This window comes from Agelaius tricolor, unplaced genomic scaffold (genome assembly GCF_023055355.1).
Source record: "Agelaius tricolor isolate 1412-34295 unplaced genomic scaffold, bAgeTri1.0.p SCAF_19, whole genome shotgun sequence".
NCBI classification, from domain to species: Eukaryota; Metazoa; Chordata; class Aves; order Passeriformes; family Icteridae; genus Agelaius; species Agelaius tricolor.
This window is the reverse complement of record NW_027269279.1, coordinates 1,597,328-1,621,296: the sequence shown is the minus strand read 5'-3', so window position 1 is coordinate 1,621,296 and position 23,969 is coordinate 1,597,328. Positions and strand designations below refer to the sequence as shown.

The window sequence follows — 23,969 nt, the reverse complement described above, 5'->3', positions numbered from 1 at the left end:
GGAGGAGGGCTGAGCTCTGCTCCAGGTCAAATGGGGAGGAACAGAGCTCATTAAAAATGGAAAAGTGGCTTTGGAGCAGGAAATGGGGCCCTGGAGCTGCCTCATCCCAAAGCTGCAGCAGCCACAGCAGGAGGGAGCAGAGCTGCAAGGAAGGGACAGCACCAAAAATGACATTTCACAGGGAAAGGTGGGAATTGCACCTGGAACATCATGAATTTCACAGGGAAAGGTGGGAATTTCACTTGGAACATCATGAATTTCACAGGGAAAGGTGGGAATTGCACCTGGAACATCACGAATTTCACCTGGGAAATGGTGAACAGGGACAGGAGGAGAGGGAACTCCTCTGAGTTGGGTATTTGGGAAAATTCCTTCATGGAAGAGCTGGAAGGGGCTGCCTGGGCAGGGACATCCCCAGGAGGGTTGGGGACAGGAGGCAGTGGGGATCCATTAAGGGTTGGATTTGGGGATCTTGGAAGGAATTTCCCACCCTGAGGCTGTTCCCTCTCCTGTCCCTTGTCACCCCCTGGCTGTCCCCTCCTGTCAGGAGTTCTGCAGAGCCAAAACTTCCCCCTGCTCCCCCTTTTCTCCAGGCTGAGCCCCTTCCCAGCTCCCTCAGCCCCTCCTGCTGCTCCATTCCCTGCCCCAGCCCCTTTTCCCTGTTCCTGCCCCTAAATCAGCTCTGAGGGTCGGGGTCCCTGTCCTTGGCCCTAAATCAGCTCTGAGGGTTGGGGTCCCTGTCCTTGGCCCTAAATCGGCTCTGAGGGTTGGGGTCCCTGTCCTTGGCCCTAAATCAGCTCTGAGGGTCGGGGTTGAGTCCCTGCCCAGCTCCCCTGGGATCACAGGGACATTTCCAGCTGCTCTCCCAGCCTGAAATCCCAGTTTTAATCCCAGGCCTGGGGAAATGGCATCTCAACAGATGGCTCTGCTCGATAATAGTGCAGAGCCTGGGGAGCTTCAGCTGCAAAAACCAGGGGGGCTGCACCCCAAAATCCATGGAATCCCAGCCTGCTCCTGCCTGGAGCATGGGATGCACCCCAAAATCCATGGAATCCCAGCCTGCTCCTGTCTGGAGCACGGGCTGCACCCCAAATCCATGGATTCACAGCCTGCTCCTGTCTGGAGCACGGAATGCACCCCAAATCCATGGAATCCCAGCCTGCTGCTGCCTGGAGCATGGGATGCACCCCAAAATCCACGGATTCACAGCCTGCTCCTGCCTGGAGCAGCTCCCTGAAGGGAAGGGATGGGAGCCCAGGGCACGATCCTGCTTCTGGCACTTCAGAAGGACAGAGAAAACACATCATTTTTTAATAGTTTTTAAATATTTTATACATTGATTTCCTATGTATGTCCTATAAGATGTCTCTTTCAGGAAGCCTTTATATTTTTATTTTCATAATTTTAAATTTTTATTTTTATATTTTTATCTTTTTATATTTTTATATTTTTATATTTTATAATTTTTATATTTTATAATTTTATATTTTTATTTTAGTTTTCATTTTATATTATTATTTTTATTGTTTTTACTTTTCTGGAACTATTTATATACCATGCTAATTATATTTATAGAATTTATATAAGTATTTGTCTATAGTATTTATATTCGTATATTTATTTCTTTTATATTTTCCTATTTTCTATTTTGTATATTTATTTTTATTATGTATATTTATTTTTATATTTTTTAATATCTATATCTATTTTGTGTACATATATTTATATTTATATATGCATAAATGTAATCATGCACATGTATGTATGCATATATAGGTATTCTTTACATTGTGTTATCCATAATGCATAAAAAATAATAAATCTGATCTAGAAATTGTATCCTGTCTACATAAACACATATGTGTAATATGAATTTATTTTTCACTGCAATTTGATAAAAAATAGATTTGATTTTCTATATAATTTGGTATGTGTTAAAAAAAAATATATATATATATATATACACGCACACTCTTGTCTTTGTAGAGATATATATATATATTAGATATTAGTTATTATTTTATTATATATAAAATCATGGGCCTGGATGGTCTTTAAGGTTCCTACCAACCCAAACCATTCCATGATTCTCTTTTATATATATATATATTTTTAAAATTAAATATATATATATTCTACAATATCATATTATATATTTATATTATTATTTATTCTATCATAGATTTATAATATGTATTCTATCATATTTAGAGATATACGATCTTATATATAATCTTAAATATATATTATAATATTTTAATTTTTTTATTACTTTATATTTCACCTTCACCTCCTCTCTCCCCCAGGGAATTCTCTCCCTCAGGAATGGGGAATGGCTCCAGCCCCAGTTATTGGGGTAGGACCAGCCCAGCCCAGGTGTGATGCAGAGACACAAAATCCAATATTAACTCCAAATTTAAATCCATGTTTAGTATTATCCCGATATTAAATCCATATTTCTATTGTTTTTATTTATATAAATATTCTGTATTTATTCCCCGGGGAAGAAGGAGCCCTGGGCCAGGATTTGGGTGGGTTTTGCTGTGTTCAAACCTTGTTTGTTTTTTTTAAGCACCAACTTTTACCCCAGGTTTATTTTTAATGCCTTAACAAAGGCAGGGGGGTCCCACCTCTGGTTTTCCATGGATTATTTTGGCTTTAATCAGCTCCAGCTGTTCCGGGGCTTTTGTCTTTCCCTGTAAACCCCTCATCGATAATTCTGATTAATTCCGATTAATTCTGATTATTGATGACGCTGCCCCTTCTCCTGCCAGGTGTTCCCATCCCTTTTATTTTCCACTTTTTTAGTTATTCCCAGCCTCTCCATCTCCTCCGGCTTCGGGAAGGGGGAAAAGCCACAAAATCCAGCGGGGAGCAGAGCGGGAAAACCGGGAAAGGGAGGAGGGAAGGGATGAAGGAAGGAGTTGGGGAAGGGATGGAAAAAAGGATGAGGGAAGGAAAGGATGAGAAAAGGGATGAGGAAGGGATGAAAGAAGGGATTGGGACAGGGATGCAGGAAGGGATCAGGGAAGGAATTCAGGCAAAGATCAGAGCAGGGATGAAGGGATGAAGGAAAGGATGAAGGGATGAAGGAAAGGATGAAGGCAGGGATGCAGGAAGGGATGAAGGCAGGGATGAAGGAAAGGATGAAGGCAGGGATGAGGGAAAGGATGAAGGCAGGGATGAAGGCAGGGATGCAGGAAGGGATGAAGGAAAGGATGAAGGCAGGGATGAAGGAAAGGATGAAGGGATGAAGGAAAGGATGAAGGAAAGGATGAAGGCAGGGATGCAGGAAGGGATGAGGGAAAGGATGAAGGCAGGGATGAAGGCAGAGATGCAGGAAGGGATTTGGGCAAAGATGAGGTCAGGGATCTGAGCAGAGATGAGGGAAAGGATTGGGGCAGGGATCCCAGCAGGGATCCAGGGCCTCCCTGGGGATGTCCCCCAGCCCTCCCCTCTCCCTGTGCCCCTCAGGACGGGGGAGCAGCCGGGATAACCCCAATTCCAGAGCCGGAATAGCAGGAGGCGCCTCCATCCCGGGCGCTCCAGCGGAGCCAAATCCCCGGGGAGCGGCGGGGGGAGGATTCAGCCGCGATCCCTCGGCACCAGCCGAGCACTCTCAGATCATCCCGAGCGTTCGGGACCGCCGGGAGCCGGGGAGGCTGCGGGAGGAGCGCGGCCAAGGCCAGGGCTGCAGCTGCGGCCCCGTTTCTCTGCTGCCGGAGTCCTCGAACCAGGTGCGAGCGGGGATGTGCGGGGTCGGGGCAGCTCCCGGGGCGGGGACGGGGCCGATCCCGCTCCCGGCTGCACTCCGGGGATGCCAGGCTGGGATGGAGCGGGGCTGGCATGGAGCGGCAGGGTCTCACCCTTCCCTGCCCCTTCTCCCGGGGTTCATGGGCTTGGGGACAGGGAAATGTCCCCTTGTGCCGCCGGGTTTTGGGGTGGCACGGGTGCCACCCCACTGCGGGCACTGCTTGAGCCCCCTCTGCTGCTGTGCCTCAGTTTCCCCATCACGCCCATCCTCCCACAGGGTCACTGTTGGGGGACAATGGCGTGGGGGTGCAGAGGGGTTTGCTTTGCTCCCCAAATCTGTGCTGGCCGCCCCCCTGAGCCCTTTCCAGCGCTCTTGAGGCGGCCCCAAATCCCTCCTAGTCCCTTCAGAGCCGTGGTCGGGCAGGACAAGGACAAACAGCCCCTTCCCGAGGAGCCTCGGGCTGCTCTGTGCTGCTCCCCACCCAAATTCCAGTCAAATCTGCCTCAGTCCCTGCGTTTTGCATGAGAGGAGCGCTGGGCAGCCTTTGCCTCAACCAAAACAGCCCCAAAAGCTCCCGGAGCCCTTGGCTGCTCGTCTGTGGGCTTGGAAACCTCCCCCAGAGCCTGTCCCCATCCTGGGGGAGCCTTTGGGGTGCAACTGAGGGGTCAGGGCAGGACAAGGCACCAAAATCCCCATTCCCAGCCCAACGGAGCCCTCGGAGAGCGCGATGGACGAGTGGGATCTCCCACAATGGAAAAAAGAGGTGGAAAGCCTCAAGTACCAGCTGGCCTACAAGAGGGAGATGTCCTCCAAGACCATACCTGAGTGAGTGGGGACCTTTCCCTTTCCTTTCCTTTCCTTTCCTTTCCTTTCCTTTCCTTTCCTTTCCTTTCCTTTCCTTTCCTTTCCTTTCCTTTCCTTTCCTTTCCTTTCCTTTCCTTTCCTTTCCTTTCCTTTCCTTTCCTTTCCTTTCCTTTCCTTTCCTTTCCTTTCCTTTCCTTTCCTTTCCTTTCCTTTCCTTTCCTTCCCTTCCCTTCCCTTCCCTTCCCTTCCCTTCCCTTCCCTTCCCTTCCCTTCCCTTCCCTTCCCTTCCCTTCCCTTCCCTTTATTCTATACATTCTATGTTATCCATAATGCCTAAAAAATAATAAATCTGAGCTAGAAATTGTATCCTATCTACATAAACACATACGTGTAATATGAATTTTATTTTCCACTGCAATTTGATTAAAATTAAAATATAGATTTGATTTTATATATAATTTGGTATGCATAAATATATATATATATATATACATATGCAGTCTCTTGTTTTTGTATATATATATATGATTTATTTTTTTATTATATACAAAAATTGAGGCCCTGGATGGTCTTTAAGGTTCCTACCAACCCAAACTATTCCATGATTCTCTTTTATATAAGTATTTTTGAAATTAAATATAGATATATCGATATAGATATGTATATAAGATATATATAGAATATATATATTTAGATTATATATATTATATATTGTATATTATGTATTATGTATTATATTATATACTATTATATACTATAATATTATATATTATTATATGTATTATATATTATATACTATTATATATTATATTTATATTATATAAAAATATATATATATTTAGAATATACATATTCTACTCTATCACATTATATGATACAGTAGAATCTGCACTCAGGGTGCAGATCCCCCCTTCCCAGAGCTTTGCAGAGCTCAAAATCCTTTAAATCACGGCTGGCTCTGTTCCCTGCCTGCTGTCACAGAGTTGGGGACAGCCCCAGGGCCCCCCTTGGGCTGTGCCCACCCTCCCTCCCCTCTCTGCAGGTTTGTGAAGTGGATCGAGGACGGGATTCCCGAGGATCCCTTCCTGAACCCAGAGCTGATGAAGAACAACCCCTGGGTGGAGAAAGGCAAATGCATCATCCTCTGAGGCTCTGTCCCCCCTGCAGGACGGGCCTGGACCCCTGAGCTCCAGTTCCAGCCCCAGACCCTGAACAAAGCCCTGCCCTCTGCTCCTTTCTGCTCTCGTAGCTGTAGAAGGGGTTTTAGAAATGGGGGGACATGGGGAAACCCCCAGGATGGGCAGCCTGGGGGGAGGAGCAGCAAAAGCTGCTCCAGGGGTGTGCTGCAGCTTCATCTCACACTTCTGCCACCCCAAACAGGCAGAGTTTTGCAACCTGTAAAGAAGCTTTTTATAAAACCCCCCATTTTTAGTGATTTTAGATACTTTTGTACACTGTAGGATATTGCTTCACAGCAAACCAGGCAGAACCTGCCCCTCGAGTTTATGTCTGAAATAAACAGAGCAATACTTCACCATTGATTTTGTTAGATCCATTTTATTTCTTTCTTTTTTTTAACAAAATAAGAGGGTAATAAAAAAGATCATGGCCCAAAATCGTGGGCACACAGGCCAGCCATGAGTTGGAAAGGCAAACCCAGCTGATCCTCCAGCTCCAGCTCAGCTGAGCACAGCCCTAGAGCAGGTCCCTGATGCAGAGGTGCCCCTAGAGCAGGTCCCTGATGTAGAGGATCCCTTAGAGCAGGTCCCTGATGCAGAGGATCCCTTAGAGCAGGTCCCTGATGTAGAGGATCCCTTAAAGCAGGTCCCTGATGTAGAGGCTCCCCTAGAGCAGGTCCCTGATGTAGAGGATCCCCCCTAGAGCAGGTCCCTGATGCAGAGGATCCCCTAGAGCAGGTCCCTGATGTAGAGGATCCCCCCTAGAGCAGGTCCCTGATGCAGAGGCTCCTCTAGAGAAGGTCCCTGATGCAGAGGATCCCCTAGAGCAGGTCCCTGATGTAGAGGATCCCTTAAAGCAGGTCCCTGATGCAGAGGGACTCCCCTAGAGCAGGTCCCTGATGCAGAGGATCCCTTAGAGCAGGTCTCTGATGTAGAGGATCCCTTAGAGCAGGTCTCTGATGTAGAGGATCCCTTAAAGCAGGTCCCTGATGCAGAGGATCCCCTAGAGCAGGTCTCTGATGTAGAGGATCCCCCCTAGAGCAGGTCCCTGATGTAGAGGATCCCCTAGAGCAGGTCCCTGATGTAGAGGATCCCCCCTAGAGCAGGTCCCTGATGTAGAGGATCCCCTAGAGCAGGTCCCTGATGCAGAGGCTCCTCTAGAGAAGGTCCCTGATGCAGAGGATCCCCTAGAGCAGGTCCCTGATGTAGAGGATCCCCTAGAGCAGGTCCCTGATGTAGAGGATCCCTTAAAGCAGGTCCCTGATGCAGAGGGACTCCCCTAGAGCAGGTCCCTGATGTAGAGGATCCCTTAAAGCAGGTCCCTGATGTAGAGGATCCCTTAAAGCAGGTCCCTGATGTAGAGGATCCCTTAAAGCAGGTCCCTGATGCAGAGGCTCCCCTAGAGCAGGTCCCTGATGTAGAGGATCCCTTAAAGCAGGTCTCTGATGTAGAGGCTCCTCTAGAGAAGGTCTCTGATGTAGAGGGGCTCCCCTAGAGCAGGTCTCTGATGTAGAGGATCCCTTAGAGCAGGTCTCTGATGTAGAGGTTCCTCCTGACAGCGTTGGAGAAGCCCTCATTGAAGCGGAACCAGACGTCGCTCCTGCCCACGGCCTTTCCCATCTGCAGCTCCAGGGACTCCTCCTTGGAAACCTGGGGGGCTGCAGCAGCAAAATCCACTTCAAAAACCTTCAAATTGTATCAGCTGTGCCCTGGCTGCAGAGGGGGATTGAGGGAGGCTCTGCTAGGGCAGAGCTGATGCTCCCAAATCCCGGATGCTGCAACCAAAAATTCCCCCCAAATTCCCTTTGGATGGAGCCAGAATCCATGGATGTGCCCACAGGAACTCTCTGCCAGCTGGGCTAGGCTGGCATTGTCCCTGCTGCTGTCCCCTGGGGACAGGGCTGAGGGACAGGAGCCCCTCTTTGGGAATGGGGAGAGCCCCCAGTGGCACCCAGGGGCCACCCTGTCCCTGTGCCACCCACCCGGTTCTGAGGTCCCTGTGTCACCTACCCGGGGCCTTGGCCACCTCTTTCCGCTGGAGTGGCCTCCCAAAAAAGTCCAGTTCAGGCTGTGGGAAGCAAGAAGCAGGAATGGGGGTGGCTCTGGGGCACCTGCCCTCCCAGCTGCTGCTCAGGGAGGGACAGAACCACGGCAGGGCTGCCCCTGGGCACGGCTCAGGCACCCCAAGGCTCTGCTGAGCAGAGCAGGAGCCAAATGCAAATCCTGCAGGAAGGGCCAGAGGCCTGGGAATGCAAACAGCATCCAAATTTGGGGGAAAGGCAAAATGTGAGGCTCAGCTGGGCTTTTACAGGCAGGAGAGGGTGGGGAGCTGAGCCCTGGAGAGGGGCAGTGCCAGGGAAGGATCCCAGCCCCTCCTGGAGCCCAGGGTGGGACCATTCCAGAGCAGCTTTTCCAAGCTGCTTTCCCACAGAGTCCAAGTTCAGCTATTTCAGCCCAAATTCCCAGAGCTCCTCCCTCCCCCAGCCCTGAAAACTTCCCAGGGCACATCCAAAATGTCACCCAGCTCCAAGTCATGCCAATCCCAGTGATGCCTTTACGTGACACGCAGAGCTGGGCTGGGCTATTAAAGGAAACTGGACTAAAAATCCCAATTCCAGAGGAGCCAGGGAGAGCCTGGCAGCCCAGGAAGGGCTGGTGGGAGGTGGGGCAGGAACTGGGGCAGGGATTGGGGCAGGGATTGGGGCAGGGATTGGGCCTGACCTTGTCCTGCAGGGCTGCTCTCCTCACGATGTGCTCCAGGCGCTGCTGGTGGTTGGGGGTCCCTGCTGGCTCCTCCCCAGGGCCATTCCCGGGGTCCTGTGGGGAGGACAGAGCTGAGCCAGGCTCCCCTCGGGGTGTCTGAGCTCCTGGCACCCCCTTGGCCCCATCCCACCCAGCCCCTGCTCGCTGCCAGGTCCAATTCCAATATCCCAAAGATTTTTCCATCATTTTCTGCCTTGTGGGATCAGCCCCAGCTGAAGCCCCTTTCCCTGGGATTTCACATCCCTACCCTGTAAACAAGGAGCCTTCAGAGATGTTTTTTGCAGTTTCTCTTTGTCCCACACATCTCCCAGGAGCCTTTCTCCTGCTCCAAGGGGCTCCCAGGGATTAATTATCCCACTGGCACCAGGGCAGGGCAGGCACCAGCTACACCCAGGATGTTTCTCCACCTTTTCCACCCCTTCCCATCTTTTCCTGCCTCCAGGAGCAGGGGCAGAGCCACTCTGCTGCTCCTGGGTGGCTTTGGGAGCTTTGGGAGTGGCAGCAGCCAGGGAAGGGGAGGCAGGGAAGAGTTCACCTCCCACACGGCCAGGTACAAACAGCAGCCAAAAATTCCCACCTAAAATCCCCACCAAAAAATTCCCACCCCTCACTGGAAGGGTTCAAAGCTTGGAACTCCCTCCAGAATTCCTGCAAAAAGCTGAGCCCTGCAGCCCAGCCCAGCTGTGCCAGGGGGGTTAATCCTGGATTTCCACTCCGCAGGCAAAGCCAGCTTTGGGAAAAACACATCCCTGGGGGTTTCCTGCACATGCACAGCCCTGGCAGCCCTCTGGGGATGCCCACCTGGGCCAGGCTCCGTGCCTCTGTCCTCCTCATCTTCTCCAGCTCGATCTCCCTGGCAATGAGCTGCTTGGCCTGGTAGCTGAGCTGCCTGCGGGCCGGCAGGGCTGGGAAGCGGCACACGGCCTCCACGTTCCTGCAGCAGGGAAAAGGGAACCAACCCCAAAAATCAGCCAGCCCTGGGCAGCCTGAGAGCCCCAGCACCTCCCAGCCCTGCTCCTGGGTCATTCCAGGGGGAACCAACCCCAAAAATCACCCTGTGATTTCACCCTGTGCAGCCTGAGAGCCCCAGCACTTCCCAGCCCTGCTCCTGGGTCATTCCCCCCGTGCAGGAATGGGAATGGGAATGCAGGAGGGATTAGAAGGGTTTAATCCTGGCTTGAAAGCAAAAAGAGGAGATTGGACAGATTGGCCTGAAAAGCTCAGGGGCACAGCACAGCTCGGGCACAGCAGCAGCTCAACCTTCAGAGGCACCCTGAGGTGCCCCCCCAGACAGGTTTAATGGGAATGCAGCCAGGAACAGGAATTTGGGATCATCAGAGCAGCTGGATTCTTAACAGGCCTCTTTCAGTTTCCCCAGCAACAGGAAACCACCAGTCCCTCTGCCAGCTCTGAATATTTCATATTTGTCCACTATTTATTCACTATTTATCCACTATTTATTCACTATTTATCCACTATTTATTCACTATTTATCCACTATTATTGTCCCTAAAATAAAAGGAGCAAAGCCCTGAGTCAGGTGGCTCTGCAGTCATTCAGAAATCAGTTGTCAAACCAATGCTTTAGGAAGTTTTAAAGAAATAAAGCCCAGGTTTTGCTGGTGACATCAGATCTGTTTCCAGAGCTGCCAGGTGCCACAGGGGTGTGCCAAGGTGGGGCAGCCCTGCCCTGCCACCTCCTGGTGACAGCCACAGGAAGCTGCTCCCTTCCCTTTAATCCCATGAAACCCAACCTGCTCAGCCCCAGCCCAAGGGAGGGATGGCCCAGCTGATCTGGGGATGGAGCAGAGCCAAAAGTCCCAACTCCTTCCTGAGGATCACCACAGTATCCTGGAATGGTTTGGGCTGGAAGGGATCTTAAAACCATCCAGCTCCAACCCTGACACCTTCCACTTGCTCCAACTCCCATCCAACGCGGCCTTGGACACTTCCAGGGAAGGGGCAGCCCCAGAATCTCTGGGAATTCCATTCCAGGGAAGGATTTTGACTCCCACTCCCCTCCTCAGCCCTGGCACTCACGGGTCCAGCTTGAAGATGTACTGGCCCTCGGGCAGGCGCTCCTGCAGGTAGGTGAGGTTGTAGGTGAGCATGGTGCTGATGAGCTCAGCCAGCTGCTGCTTCTCCTTCAGGCTGTAGAGCTGCGTGTTCACCTGGCCAGGGGACAGCAGAGACCTTGCAAACCCCAAACAGCCCAAGCATGGGTGTCACTGTCACATTTTCTGGAAAAATCCCTTTGCCAGGCGCTCTCTCCTGGGAAGCTGAGAAGCCTCAGAGAAAAATGAAAACAATAATAATATGATTTGCTTCTCCTGTGTTTTGCTGCTTTGGAATGTGTTTGGAGATTTTTTACCAACTGGTCATTGTTTCATTGGTTTCATGTGAATTGTTTTGACTCAATGGCCAATCACAGTCAGGCTGTGTCGGACTCTGAAGAGTCAGGAGTTTTTCATTATTATCTTACAGCCTTCTGTAAGTATCCATCCTCTATTCTTTAGTATAGTTTTAGTATAGATTAGTATAGCATAATTAATATAATATAATATAATATAATATAATATAATATATGATATGATATGATATGATATAATATAATATAATATAATATAATATAATATAATATAATATATAGAATAGAATAGAATAGAATAGAATAGAATAGAATAGAATAGCCTTCTGAGAACATGGAGACAGATTCACCATTTTCCTCCCAACGATGGGGACTCAGAAAATGCCACACACAGGGTTTGTTTCTGGGTGAGGAAGGACCCAGATCAAGTTTAGTTCTTTCTTAGGGACACAGAGCAGGGACAGCCCCTCTCCTGGGCGAGGGTGACTCTGAGAGCTCCACAAAGCCCAGCCCAGGTGGGGCTCAGGACCCCTCCACACAGTTGGGCACTTCAACACTCTGTCCCCAGCTTCTGCACCAGCTGTGACACCAAACTCAGCCAGATTTGGGACACAAAGCCAGGCTGGTTCACCGGGTGGGGCTTGCAGAGGGCTCTGGGGAGCAGGGCCGGGGGCTGGGGGCACTCACAGGCCGCAGTTTGGGGGCGATGATGTCCAGCAGCAGGCACAGCACGTCCAGCACCAGCGCCTGCTGCCCCGCGCGGCTCCGGGCGCCCGGCGCGATCCCCGACACCATGGACAGCACCAGGTTCTGCATCTGGCCCAGCTTGGCCACGGCCTGGGGACAGCACAGAGGTTGTGTGTGATGGAACAGCCTGTCCCAGTGTCCTGGTTCTTTCCCCAGGTGTGCCAATCACCTCTCCCTTCCCCTCCCTTGCCCCTGCTCAGTGCTGTCCATCTTGGCATTCCAGCAAGGGCATCCTGTGATTGGTGAAGTTCAAAAGATGCCTCTCAGCCCTGGGTGTCATTTGTCCCCTGAGACTTCCCTCCCCTTACCTGGTTGGTGGCATTCCTACCCCTTCCCTGCCCCTCTCCCTGGGGTAAGAAGACACAGCAACCACGGGGTTCTCTGTTCTGTTGGAGCTGTTGCTGCATTCAGACCCCTGTGTGCCAGGAATAAAGCTCTGGATCCAAACCCTCCAGCAGAACCCAACTCCTTTCCTTCACCTGGCCTTGAAGCCTCTCCAGCAGAGGTAAACCTGAGCTCCTACATGCCTGGAGTTGTCCCAAGTGCCAGCTGCAGCATCCAGCTTAGCCAAAGGTGTCTCTGAGGTGAAACCACCACAGCTGCCACCCTTGGTCAAGCAGCAAGGGCCCGATGAGCCCAGGCACATTCCACCCAGCAATTTTGGTAATCAATCCCAATCCACAGGGACACCCAGGCAGGGTCCCTGCAGGCCCAGGGCTGGCTCCAGCAGCCCCTGTGCACTTGCCTCGGGCTGGCTGCTGGGGTAGGCCAGGCGGGGCACGGCGGCGGAGGCGAAGAGCAGGTGGAAGGCCACGGGCAGGAAGGGCAGGTAGCGCAGCAGCTGGAAGCTCTGGGCCTGCAGCACGGCCCGGCCCAGCAGGTCAGAGAAGCACAGCCACTCCAGGGCCAGGCACACGGAGCCCAGGCTGGGATCCCGCACCTTCATGTTCAGGAAGTTCTCAAACAGGCCCTGCAGGGGATGTGGGATCAGTGGAGCCCGGCTGGATGGGGTCTGAGCTTCCCTCCAGCCCCCCCCTGGCTGCTCTCACCTGGGCCAGCTTCTCCTGCTCTCCCGAGGAGATGGAGAGGTGCAGGATGTGGTGGAAGCGGTGGGAGGAGGAATTGAAGCCCCCTGAGCCCCCAGGGTGGGACAGGTCCTCGTCCCCCAGCATGAGCTGGGCTGGCAAAGAGGGGTCCATTCCTATCCTGTGCCTGGGGAAGCCCAAAGGGAAGAGCTGAGGGTTTGGGTTTGCCAGTGCTGGAGGAATATTTGGATCCTTGGAAGCTGGACTGGAGGCAACGCCAGTGCTGAATTATTGGGAGCTGAATGGAGTGGTAACAAAGCATCTGTAATGGCCTTAAACTGAGAGGAAAGGTTTAGAAGGAATATTGGGAAGGAATATCCCTTGGGAGGGTGGGCAGGCCCTGGCACAGGTGCCCAGGGAAGCTGTGGCTGCCCCTGGATGCCTGGAAATGTCCCAGGCCAGGCTGGACAGATCTTGGAGCAGCCTGGGACAGGGGAAGGTGTCCCTGCCACGGCAGGGGTGGCACTGGATGGGCTCTGAGGTCCCTTCCAACCCAAACCACCCCAGCATTCTATGATCAACACAAATCCCCTCAAGAAGTTGCTCTCCAGGACCTTGCACGTCCCATCCAGCCTCCCTTGAACACTTCCAGGGATGGGGCAGCCACAGCTTCTCTGGGAAATGGGAACAGCACCCCCCAAGCACCCAACAGACGTAAAAACCCCCTCCTCCTACCTCTGGGGCTTGGGCAGCTGGAAGATCTCTTGCCAGATGGAGAAGAGCCCCTTGTTCTGGTCCTTCAGGCCAATCCTCATGGTCTGCACCATCTGCACACTCAGCTCCTTCTGCCCTCGGCCATGCAGGAACTGCAGCAGGAGCCAGGGGATGGAGGGGATGGGGATCCCAAAGCCCTTGGGAACAGCTGGACACAGCCACCCCCCTCTTCCTCCACGGGCAGGGCTCAAAACACCCCAGGGGACAGGGAGATGCTTCAGGGACCTGACTGGGAGGGACTTTTGTCCCCTCTGTCCCCATGTGAGCCTGGAGCTCAGCAGAAACGTGGGCCATGCCCGTGTCCTGATGGCCATGCCCATGTCCCCAGAGCCATGCCTGTGTCCTGATGGCCATCCCTGTGTCCCCAGGGCCATGCCCATGTCCCCAGAGCCATGCCTGTGTTCTGATGGCCATCCCATGTCCTGATGGCCATGCCCATGTCCCCAGAGCCTTCTCTGTGTCCCCAGGGCCATGGCCGTGTCCTGATGGCCATCCTCATCTCCCTAAGGCCCTCCCCCGGTCCCCAGGGCCCTGACAGTGTCCCCAGAGCTCTTCCCATGTCCCCAAGGCCCTCCCCATGTCCCCAGGGCTCTCCCCATGTCCCCAAGGCCTTCCCCATGTCCCCAGGGCTCTCCCCATGTCCCCAGGGCTCTCCCCATGTCCCCAAGGCCCTGGCAGTGTCCCCAAAGCTATCCCTGTGTCCCCAAGGCCCTGGCAGTGTCCCCAAAGCCATCCCTGTGTCCCCAGGCCCTGGCAGTGTCCCCAGCACCTGCAGGGTGTTGATGCAGGAGCGGATGTCGCTGTCGGTTTTCTCACAGAGCGCCAGCAGCGCGCCCGTGTCCGCCCGCATTCCCTGCCGGAGCGCGATCTGGGGACAGACAGGGCTCAGCAGGGAGGGGACACGGAGCCAGGGGGACGGGGGACAGCCCCTGAGGCACGGGGCCGGGGCCCTGGGGGAGGCAGACCTCGCTGAGGCGCTGGGCCAGGCGGGAGGGCGCGGTGCGGGGGAAGCTGAGCAGGAAGGATTGCTGCCGCAGCGGGCGCAGCGCGGGCACGAACCTGGGGCAGGGAAACGGGGGTGAGAGAGCCCAGCAGGGAATTCCGTTCTTAATCCTGGAATTATTGAGGCTGGGAAAGACCTCTCAGATTGTTGAGTCCAACTGTTGCCCCAGCACTGCTAAAGTCACCGTGAAATGATATCCCCAAGTGCCACATCCACACAGCTCTGAAATCCCCTCAGGGATGGGGACTCCACCACTGCCCTGAGCAGCAACCAACACTTGGCTGCCCTTTCCATGAAGGAATTTTCCTAAATATCCAATCTAAACTTTCCCTGAGGCCGTGCCCTCTCCTCCTGTCCCTGTTCCCTGGAGCAGAGCCTGACCTCCCCCAGCCATCCACTCTGCAGGAGCTGTGCAGAGCCACAAGGTCCCCTCTGAGCCTCCTTTTCTCCAGGCTTAGCCCCTTTCCAGCTCCCTCAGGGATTCTCCAGCCCCTTCCCAGCTCCTTCAGGGATTCTCCAGCCCCTGCCCAGCTCCATTCCCTTCCAGCCCCTCAATGTGAGGGGCCCAAACCAGCCCCAGGACTGGAGCAGCTGCTCTCAAACAGAGACACTCCAAACAGCCACATCCTGTGTGGGGGCAGGGTTTGGTGTCCCTGTCCCCCCTCCCAGGGCAGGTGACACTCACTGGTCATTGCAGATGCAGATGATGGGCCTGAGCAGGAGCCCCCCCTCGCGCCGCCGCCGCCGCCCTGCGCCCACCTCGCCCTCGCTGTCCTTCCTCTGGATGATGGCCAGCAGGACATTGATGGAGGCCTGGGGGGAAGGAAACGGGATGGGAGGGATGGGGTTCTTGCTTGTGGAACAGTGGGGGGCTGTTAATGGGGTCACGTTTGAGGGGCTGGTGCCCCGGGCTCACCGCGGGCGCGCCGTCGATCTCGTCGATGATGAGGCAGTTGGGCCTCTCGTGGGAGCCCAGCACCGACCTCATCTGGGTGGCAGCTTCAATGCGGGTCTGGAATACCTCGGGGCTGCGGTCATCACTGCCAGGGGACACAGGGACAGGTGACTTTGGGCGTGGGGACACGGCCAGCATCATCCCTGGGACAGCATCACCCCTGGGACAGCACCATCGCTTCCAGAGGACCATCACCACCAGCATCACGTCCACAACAGCATCATCTCCAAAACAGCATCATCACCTCCAGAGCAGCACAACCTCCACAGCACCATCACCTCCAGAACAGCATCACCTCCATGCCACCATCACCTCCAGAGCACAATCACCTCCATAATAGCATCACCATCACCTCCAGCATCACCCCTGGGACTGCATCACCTCCAGAACAGCAACACCTCCACAACACCATCACCTTCACAACAGCATCATCACTTCCAAAACAGCACCACCTCCAGAGCAGCACAACCTCCACAGCACCATCACCTTCAGAACAGCATCACCTCCAGAGCACCATCACCTCCATAATAGCATCACCATCACCTCCAGCATCACCCCCAGGCCATCATCATCTCCAGCATCACCTGCCCTCTTTTGTGGGCAGGGCATGGGCTCACCTGGCCCTCAGGCCTCACCTGGTACCCAGGGGCTCACCTGGCACCCAAGGCTCTCCTGGCAGCCAGGGCTCACCTGGCCCCCAGGGCTCACCTGGCATTCATCTCCACGGCGTTGTACCCCGCGTGCCTGGCGATGACATGGGCCAGCGTGGTCTTGCCCAGGCCAGGGGGCCCACAGAGCAGGGCCACCTGTGGCACAGAGGGAAGGTCACCCCTGGAGGGCTTCCTCCTCGGAGGGGACAACGCTGCTGCCCGGCTGGTGGCAGCACAGGGACCCACAGCCACGTCCCCTCCTGTTCACCTTGTGTTTGGGTCTCTTGTGCTGGTCCAGCTCGGCCTCCAGCATCTCCTCAGTGAGCTGCACCTTGGTTTTCCACTTGTTGGGATGTTCCTTGGCATGGCTGGGTGGGGGATGAGCTGCAGGGCTGGGTTTGGGCTTCTTGCCAGCCTTGTCCTTGCCGAACACCACCGTGTCCCACAGCTTGAGCCACTTGAGCAGGCAGCGGTTGGTGTACTGCAGGGAAGCAGGGAAAATCCATGGAACCTGGGAAAATCCAGCTGGGGGCAGAGGAAAGCTCTCCTTCATGGAGGAGGCTGCTCAGGGTCCCATCTGGCATCTCCCTGGGACAAGGTGGGAATGATTCCCTTCCCAGCTCAGCCCCCATCCCTCAGGCAAAGCCTGGCTGAGTCACATCAGCCCCATCCCCGCTGGCCCTGCTCTGCCTTGGCTCAACTCAGCAATTCCCAGCCTCATCCAGCACATCCCATTCCCTACAAAACTTCTAACAGTCCCCCAAAAAAGTTCAAAATATCCAACAATTTCTGGCTAAAATCCTCTCAATCTTTTTTTGTCTTGCTTTGGTGACATTCCATAGATTCATCTGCCAGAACACCCCCAGCCTCCAGTGCAAAGCTGCCATCCCAATCTCCCAGGGACTCAGGACTGCTCCCAGGGAGAGCAGCACAGACACAGCCCCCAGCCAGTGCTTCCAAAGGCAATTCCTGATCCCAGAGCATGACCCCACCCATCCCAAGCCCCCCCTTGTCCCAGCCCCTCACATCATCACTGAGCAGCTCCATGTAGCGCTGGGGGCTGAACTTGTCCACCCAGAGGCAGTGGGATGCAGACTCCTCCTGGGCTGCTGGAGCTGTGTCCATGCTGGGATCCGGACTCTCGGTGCTGGGCTCGTTCCCCAGGCAGCTGCACCATGGAATTAATGTACCCCACAGCACCCCAGGAGTCCGGGCAGGGTGGGAACTCCACCCAGACCCTCCCAGGCTGAGGGTGATGAGGGCAAAAAGGCTCCTCTGCTTGCAGGTCCCCCAAAACTTTATCGTGAGGGAGGGAAACGCAGCAGCATGGCAGGGACTGGAGAGGGATTTCATGCCAGCATCTCACCTGCTGATGATCTCTGTCAGCTGCTGGGAGGCCTCCAGAACCTGCCTGCGACGCTTGAGCACAAACACAGAGGGGTCAGAGACACCCCCCAGTCCACGGCTGGGGACAGGAATTTGGGAGCCAGCTCTGTGGCCAGCAGGGGTGGCAGGGACACAGGGGAAGGTCAGGGACATGTGGTACCTCCTCATCCACCTGCTCCTTCAGGTAGGAGAAGGGCACCCCCAGCAAGTGGAGCGGCCTACGAGCGTTCCAGCCCAGGGAATCCGGGAGCTGCAGGGACACAGCACAGGCAGCCCCCTCCTGAGCCACCTGGAGGCCACCGAGGAGCAAACCTGACCTTCAGATCCCTCCTCACCTCCAGCCCTGTCCTGCAGGGATCATCCCTCAGCACCAAGAAGACCCTGGTGCCCTGGGTGGATGTCACGTTGATGTAATCCTCCAGGACGGGGGGTCTCCTCAGGACCCTCTTCTTTTCCAAGGGTGGTGTGGTCTGCATGGGGACCATTCCACTCATGTCCAGCTGGTTCGAGCTGGAAAACACCAAATTCCTTCAGTAGGGGAAGGGCCCTTCCCCTCTCTCCTGTTAAAAATGGGGTTCAGGGTGACCAACCTGGTATTGTGGAGAGCCAGAGGTGCCTCTGGGCCACCATCCCAGGAGACATCCGGAGCCAGCTCATCGTCTGCACCGAAATCGAGCTTCTTAACAGCTTCCAGGCGCTGCCGCTTCGGCTTCGGGGCTGGAGCAAGTGGAGAGCATCACTGACGGACGGTGGTACCCAGGGGATGCTCCAGCACCCGGCACCGCTCGGGGTGGGGAACAGGGGCACCAGCACCTGGGGAACCGGGTCAAACCTACTGCGGGGCTCGGCTGCTGCCGGGGACACGGCGGGGACACAGTCCCGGTCCCTCTTCTTGGCACCGGTGCCGCCGGGAGAGTTCCCGGGGAGGTCGGGCTCCTCCGGCGGCTGCCTCTTGCCCCGGAACTGCGATGTTTTGGGGCCGGCGGGCGGGGATGGCTCATCTGCAAGAGAGGTCAGACCACGGTGCCGGTCACCGGAGGGGACCCGCGGCGGCACGGGCGCACACGGGCGCGCAAAGCACAATCCCGCTCCCTCCCTCCCTCTGCCGCCTCCCGTCCCGGCGCCGCAGCAGCGCCCACCTCCCAGCTCGGCCAGCACCTCCAGCTCGTCGGCGAAGCGCTCGTAGAAGCCATCGTCGGGCCCATCCTCGGGCCCGGTCTCTTCGCTCGCCATGCGCGGCACCCGCCCCGCCGCCGTCGCCGCCGCCACCGGCCCCGCGCCCGCCGCGCTTCCGCCCGCGCGCGCCGCGGGGCCGGCGCTGATTGGGCGCGACGCGCGGGAGGACGCGGCGGGGGCGGCGCTGATTGGACGCGACGTGAGCGCTGCCGGGAGGCGCTGCGGGAGCGGGCGGGGCCGGGGCGGCGGCAGCGGCGCTGGGCGGGTCCCCCCAGCCGGGTCCGGGTCCCCCCAGCCGGGGCCGGGTCCGGGTCCGGGTCCGGGTCACCTCCCCCCCGTCCCGGGTCACTTCAGCCCGGTGCGGGGTGCTCTCCGCCGCGCGTGTCCCCGCCCCGCGTCCCCTGTCCCCTCCCCTCTGTCCCGTGCCCTCCGGCGGAGCCGCCGCGCTCGCGGCCGGGCAGCAGCGGGGAGCGGGGCAAGGCCGATGGCCGCCGCCGGGATGGGCAGAGGCAGCACCGCGGGGCTGCGGGGCCTCCACGCGTGACAGCGGGGCGGGCATGGGCCTTCCGCGCGTGGCGCCGGGGCGGCCCGGGACAGCGGGACAGCGGCGGGCCGTGCGCTGTGACAGCGGCATGGCGGCGGCTGGAGCGCTGCTGTAGCGTCCGTACCGCTGTGGGACCTGCATCCGCACGGTGCGACACCGGTGAGCCTGGGGACAGGCAGGGTGACAGCAGGGTTGCAGGTGACCTCGGCAGCATCGGTGCATGTGCGTTCCCTGCTGGGGTATCCCGTCTCCAGGCCCTGCCCGTCCCGTGTGTCCGGGGCCGCTGTGCCCATCCCGCAGCTGGCAGTTCCTCATCCCGATTCCCCCTCGCTCTCTCTGCCCCACAGGGCGCTGGCCATGGAGCCGGGCACCATCGACAACCTGTCCATCCTGTACCAGAGCTCCGACTTCATCGTGGTCAACAAGCACTGGGACCTGCGCATCGACAGCAAGATGTGGTACGAGACGCTGACCCTGCAGAGCCAGCTCAAGCACCGCTTCCCCGAGCTGGCCGACCCCGACACCTACTACGGCTTCAGGTGAGCGCCTGGGCTCTGCCCTCAGCTGGGGACACTGCTGAGATGCCCTGGATGCTCCTTTACCCCCGTGTCCTTCCCAGGTTCTGCCACCAGCTGGATTTCTCCACCAGCGGGGCCCTGTGTGTGGCACTCAACAAAGCGGCGGCGGGAAGTGCCTACAAGTGCTTCAAGGAGCGCCTGGTGACCAAAGCCTACCTGGCCCTGGTGAGCCCTCCCTGCCACCTCCTGCCTTGGCTTCTGGTGTTCCTGAACACCTCTGCCCTGAGGGAAAGCTGAGGGACTTGGGGGTGTTCAGCTGGAGAAGAGAAAGATTCAGAGTTGGAGCCTAAAGGGGCTCCAAGAGAGCTGGAGAGGGATTTGGACAAGGGCATGGAGAGACAGGACACAGGGAATGGCCTCCCACTGCCAGAGGGTGGGGTTAGGTTGCATATCAGGAAGGAATTCTGGCACAGGGTACCCAGAGAAGCTGTGGCTGCCCCACCCCTGGAAGTGTCCAAGGCCAGCTTGGATGGGGCTGGCAGCAGCGTTGAAGGTGTCCTTGCCCCCAACAAGGGGTTGGGTTTGGGGAGATGGATGGGCTTTCAGGTCCTTCCAGCCCCATCCTTTCTGTGATTCCATGATTCCTGTCATGGGGGTGGGTGAGGAGCACGTGCCAGGGCTCAGTGTGCACATTCCTGCCCCCAGGTGAGGGGACACGTGAGCCAGAGCCGGATGTCGATCCGCTACGCCATTGGGAAGAACACCACAGAGGGCAAGACCCACATGATGTGCATCGAGGGCACAGAGGGTGAGCAGCCCCATCCCTTGCTCTGCCCACGCCCCCAGGGATGCTCTGGGGCATCACAAACCCCCTCTGGCTCTCCTTGCAGGCTGTGAGAATCCCAAGCCGTGCCAGTCAGAGCTGATCGTGCTGGAACATGGATCCTACAGCGGAGACCCCGTCACCAAAGTGCTGCTGCAGCCACTGACAGGTGGGGACAGGGGCAGCTCTGACGTGGAGCAGAGCCTGGAAAGGGATGAGGGAAGCTGAGACCTGCTGTGCTCAGGAGGACAAATGCCATTAGGTGCACTGTCACCATGCCCTGAAGGAGGCATTCAGGAATTCCCTGTCCCTGATTCCCATTCTGTCCCCAGGGAGGACTCACCAGCTGCGGGTTCACTGCAGTGCCATCGGCCACCCCATCGTGGGGGACTTCACCTACAGCCACAGGCAGGACAGCAATCCCTACAGGATGATGCTCCACGCCTACTACCTGCGCATCCCCACCGGCAAGGAGCTGATCGAGGTGTGCGCGCCCGACCCCTTCGTCACCGCCATGGACAGCAACTGGGTGCCCCAGCACGTCACCCAGCGGCTGGAGGACGTCATCCAGGAGCTCAAGGACAAGGGGACACACAAGGAGGAGGAGGAGGAGGAGAGCCAGGAGGCTGCCAGAGAGGAGAGAGCAGGGGGTGAAGGCAGCAGGGAGGAGGCGGAGGAGCAGCGGGCGCAGTGTGAGCAGTGGCTGGCTGAGTGGGCTCTGCAGTGAGCACAAAGCACATCCCTGCATCTCCAGCTCCAGCCTTGTCCCAGCGGCTCCCCACGGACCCCAGCGCTGCCTCCACACCTGCACTCCCTCTGTGGCTTCCCTCGCTCCTGGGGCTGGCGTCAGGTGGATTTTAGGAGGGGTTGAGGTGGGGTTGTTTTGTGATGCCCATCATCCATCTGGTCACGGGGTGTCCCTTTCCCAATCCTGGGCCTCAGCAGCAGAGTTTGTCACACTCCAGCTTAGAGTGACCCCAGAGCTTTCCATCCCTGTCCTGGGGCCCGGGCACAGCTGGGCACTGCCTTTGCCATGGACATTCCCACAACCTTTCCATGCTTGGATGCAGAATTGCAGCCCAGCACAGGGAGGGGAGAAGGTGCTGGGTGCAGCTCCAGTGTCCCTGTCCCCCATTCCCTCACTCCAGCTGCTGTGCCATGACTGGGGGCTGGAGCACATTCTGGGGACACTGAGAGTCCCCCAGTCCCAGGGTGTCCTGTGAAACTGGACTGGGATGGGCATGGAAAGGTCCCTTCCCCTCCCTCAGCCCACCTGGGCAGTTTTTAAAGGTTGGTGAAGGTGAAGGAGTTGATACCAATGGATTTTAAACTTTTTTCAATTTTCTAGGAAGAGAATCTAGTCTTTTAGGGTTTGTAAAATACGGGTGGTCTCAGGAATGAGGTATTTTTAGTACTTCTGTGGTCAGAGAGCCAGCAGCCCAAAGCTTTTTTAATGGATTTTATTATTCCTTCTAGCACTGCCTTTCCTGCCTTTATCCCTGCTGAGACAGGTCAGAGGACACAAGTCCCTTTCTGCTCACCCACCTGAGGAGGGATCAGTGTCCTGTGTAGGTCCCATGGGGTGGCTCCTGCCTGGCAGGTTTCCAGAGGGTCCTGCAGGCAGGTCCTTCAGCTGGGCAGTTTGGGAAAGCTCTGGAACAGTAGGAAAAGGACAAAGGTGAAAGAGCAGGCAGGAGCTTAGCTTTGACAGATGCCAAGAAATTTCCTTGGAAGTGCCCTTGCTTTGCTGGTCATCCTGCTTCGCTTTCCCCTTCCCTGCTCATCCTCTGCAGCCCTTGGGGGACATTTGGAAATGAGGAGAACAGGACAGCTGGGGCCACACAGCCCCATCCCAGGGCTTTCTAGCACCACGTCAGCACATGCCCAGAGTTGTCGTCACCTCACCAACCCCATCCCGTTGAAAACACACCTGATGGGGTTCACACAGCTGATATTCCCATCACGAGGGGGAATAAAAAGGCACAGCCCTCTCCTTGTGGATAAACACACCCTGCAAGTCACCAAAATCCCTGGGGGGGGTGGGGGGAGAATTGATCACTTGTCCTATGTGTCCCTTCATGATGTGGCTTAGTGCCACCACTGCAGGGCGGGGATGGCCTGAGATGCCAGCCCTGGGCACTGAGCGGGCACTGTGGGCTCAGGGCTGGTGCCAGGGGGCTCGGAGGGCAGGAGGAGCAGGAACCCCTTGTCCTTCTGCCAGGCCCCGTGGCCGGGAAGGGCTGGGCAGGTCCCACAGCCGGGAAGGAACACAAGGAACCTTTGTTTGCCAAAGATTCGGGGAGTGACGCGCACGGGAGGTGCTGGAAAGCGACAGCGGAGACTGACACAGGGGAGACCCAGCCTTGTCCGCGCTGGGAGCGGGCCCTGCCGGGAACGCGGCCGGGATGAGGGGTGGGGACATGAGGACATGGCTGGGGCTGGCACCGTGAGCCCGCCGTGTTTGCGTGGAGGAGCCCTCACACCCCAGCCCAGCCTTTGCGTGCTGCTTCTCCCCAGCGCCACAGATAAAAGGGAATTTTCCTTACCCTGCAGAGGGAGTTTTCCAGGCGCCCTTCCCGGCTGCGTTCCAGGGCCGTGTCCCCGTCCTGTCCCCTCCTGCCCACGGGGCTGCGGCTCCTCCAGTGCCCTGGGGTTGTGGCGTGGCTGTAATGTCCCGTGCACTCCGCAGTTCCAGTTTTGGTGTATTTGCTGTATTAAACGTGTCTTCTGCCCTTCACTGTCCTCTCTCTGCATCCATTTCCCGGGGGCTTCCAGGAATGAGGGGAATGAGGCCGGACCGGCCCCGCGGGAGCGGCCCCGGGGCTCCGACCCGGCCCGACGGGGGAGGATTGAGTGTGAGAGGATTGTGAGAGGATTGTTGTGAGAGGATTGTTGCGTGAGGGAGGATTGAGTGTGAGAGGATTGTGAGAGGATTGTTGTGAGAGGATTGTTGCGTGAGGGAGGATTGAGTGTGAGAGGATTGTTGTGTGAGAGGATTGTTGTGTGAGGGGCTGAATTGAGTGTGACAGGATTCAGTGTGAGGGAGGATTGAGTGTGAGAGAGATTGTTGTGTGAGGGAGAGGATTATTGTGTGAACTGCAGAATTGTTGTGTGAGGATTGTTGTGTGTGAGAGGATTGTTGTCTGTGAGAGGATTAGTGTGAGAAGATTGTTTTGTGAGGGGCTGGATTGTTGTGTGAGGGACTGGATTGTTGTGGGAGGGGCTGGATTGAATTTTAGAGGATTGTTATGTGAGCTGCAGGATTGTTGTGAGGGACACTCATCCCTCAGGTCAGAGCAGAGGAAAAACTTACTGAAGACCCAAGGAATTATTACAGTCTTTAAGACTGGGAGATTTTTTGAAGATTATGAACTAGACGTGGGCAGAGGGCCACTGGTTAAGGGAGAGGAGCACTCCCAGCCCTCCTGGCACAGGGACCTGCAGTCAGAGCTCACAGCTGACCTGGGAATGTCCCCAGGAACAGCCTGGGGCAGATGTTCCC

General features: G+C 56.1%; 3 protein-coding genes across 5 annotated transcripts; 2 read left to right on the top strand and 1 right to left on the bottom strand.

The window, feature by feature from the left end:
• The first annotated feature begins 3,577 nt into the window (after positions 1-3,577).
• Positions 3,578-6,095, top strand: GNG13 (G protein subunit gamma 13). Its single transcript, XM_071444889.1, has 3 exons — positions 3,578-3,737; positions 4,457-4,579; positions 5,601-6,095. Exons 2-3 carry the CDS (start codon positions 4,482-4,484, stop codon positions 5,704-5,706), a joined length of 204 nt encoding a protein of 67 aa, XP_071300990.1. The 5' UTR covers positions 3,578-3,737; positions 4,457-4,481; the 3' UTR covers positions 5,707-6,095.
• A 4-nt stretch (positions 6,096-6,099) lies between these two features.
• Positions 6,100-18,713, bottom strand: CHTF18 (chromosome transmission fidelity factor 18). Its single transcript, XM_071444885.1, has 22 exons — positions 18,546-18,713; positions 18,243-18,407; positions 17,997-18,123; positions 17,742-17,916; positions 17,567-17,656; positions 17,387-17,439; positions 17,047-17,188; positions 16,289-16,501; positions 16,079-16,176; positions 15,332-15,455; positions 15,101-15,228; positions 14,378-14,471; positions 14,182-14,280; positions 13,374-13,504; positions 12,663-12,825; positions 12,359-12,583; positions 11,554-11,703; positions 10,539-10,669; positions 9,301-9,433; positions 8,458-8,553; positions 7,747-7,804; positions 6,100-7,394 (listed from the first exon to the last, which is right to left on the bottom strand). The coding sequence occupies exons 1-22, from the start codon at positions 18,637-18,639 to the stop codon at positions 7,258-7,260; spliced, it is 2,826 nt and encodes a 941-aa protein (XP_071300986.1). The 5' UTR covers positions 18,640-18,713; the 3' UTR covers positions 6,100-7,257.
• Positions 18,714-18,788: 75 nt separating this feature from the next.
• RPUSD1 (RNA pseudouridine synthase domain containing 1) lies at positions 18,789-23,204 on the top strand. Of its 3 annotated transcripts, none has more exons than XM_071444888.1 (6): positions 18,789-19,285; positions 19,474-19,665; positions 19,746-19,869; positions 20,350-20,452; positions 20,535-20,636; positions 20,800-23,204. In XM_071444888.1, exons 2-6 carry the CDS (start codon positions 19,484-19,486, stop codon positions 21,192-21,194), a joined length of 906 nt encoding a protein of 301 aa, XP_071300989.1. In that variant the 5' UTR covers positions 18,789-19,285; positions 19,474-19,483; the 3' UTR covers positions 21,195-23,204. The 3 variants fall into 3 exon arrangements, with proteins under 3 accessions (XP_071300989.1, XP_071300988.1, XP_071300987.1); XM_071444887.1 differs by having other exon boundaries at positions 18,789-19,342; XM_071444886.1 differs by having other exon boundaries at positions 18,789-19,348.
• Positions 23,205-23,969: the final 765 nt, after the last annotated feature.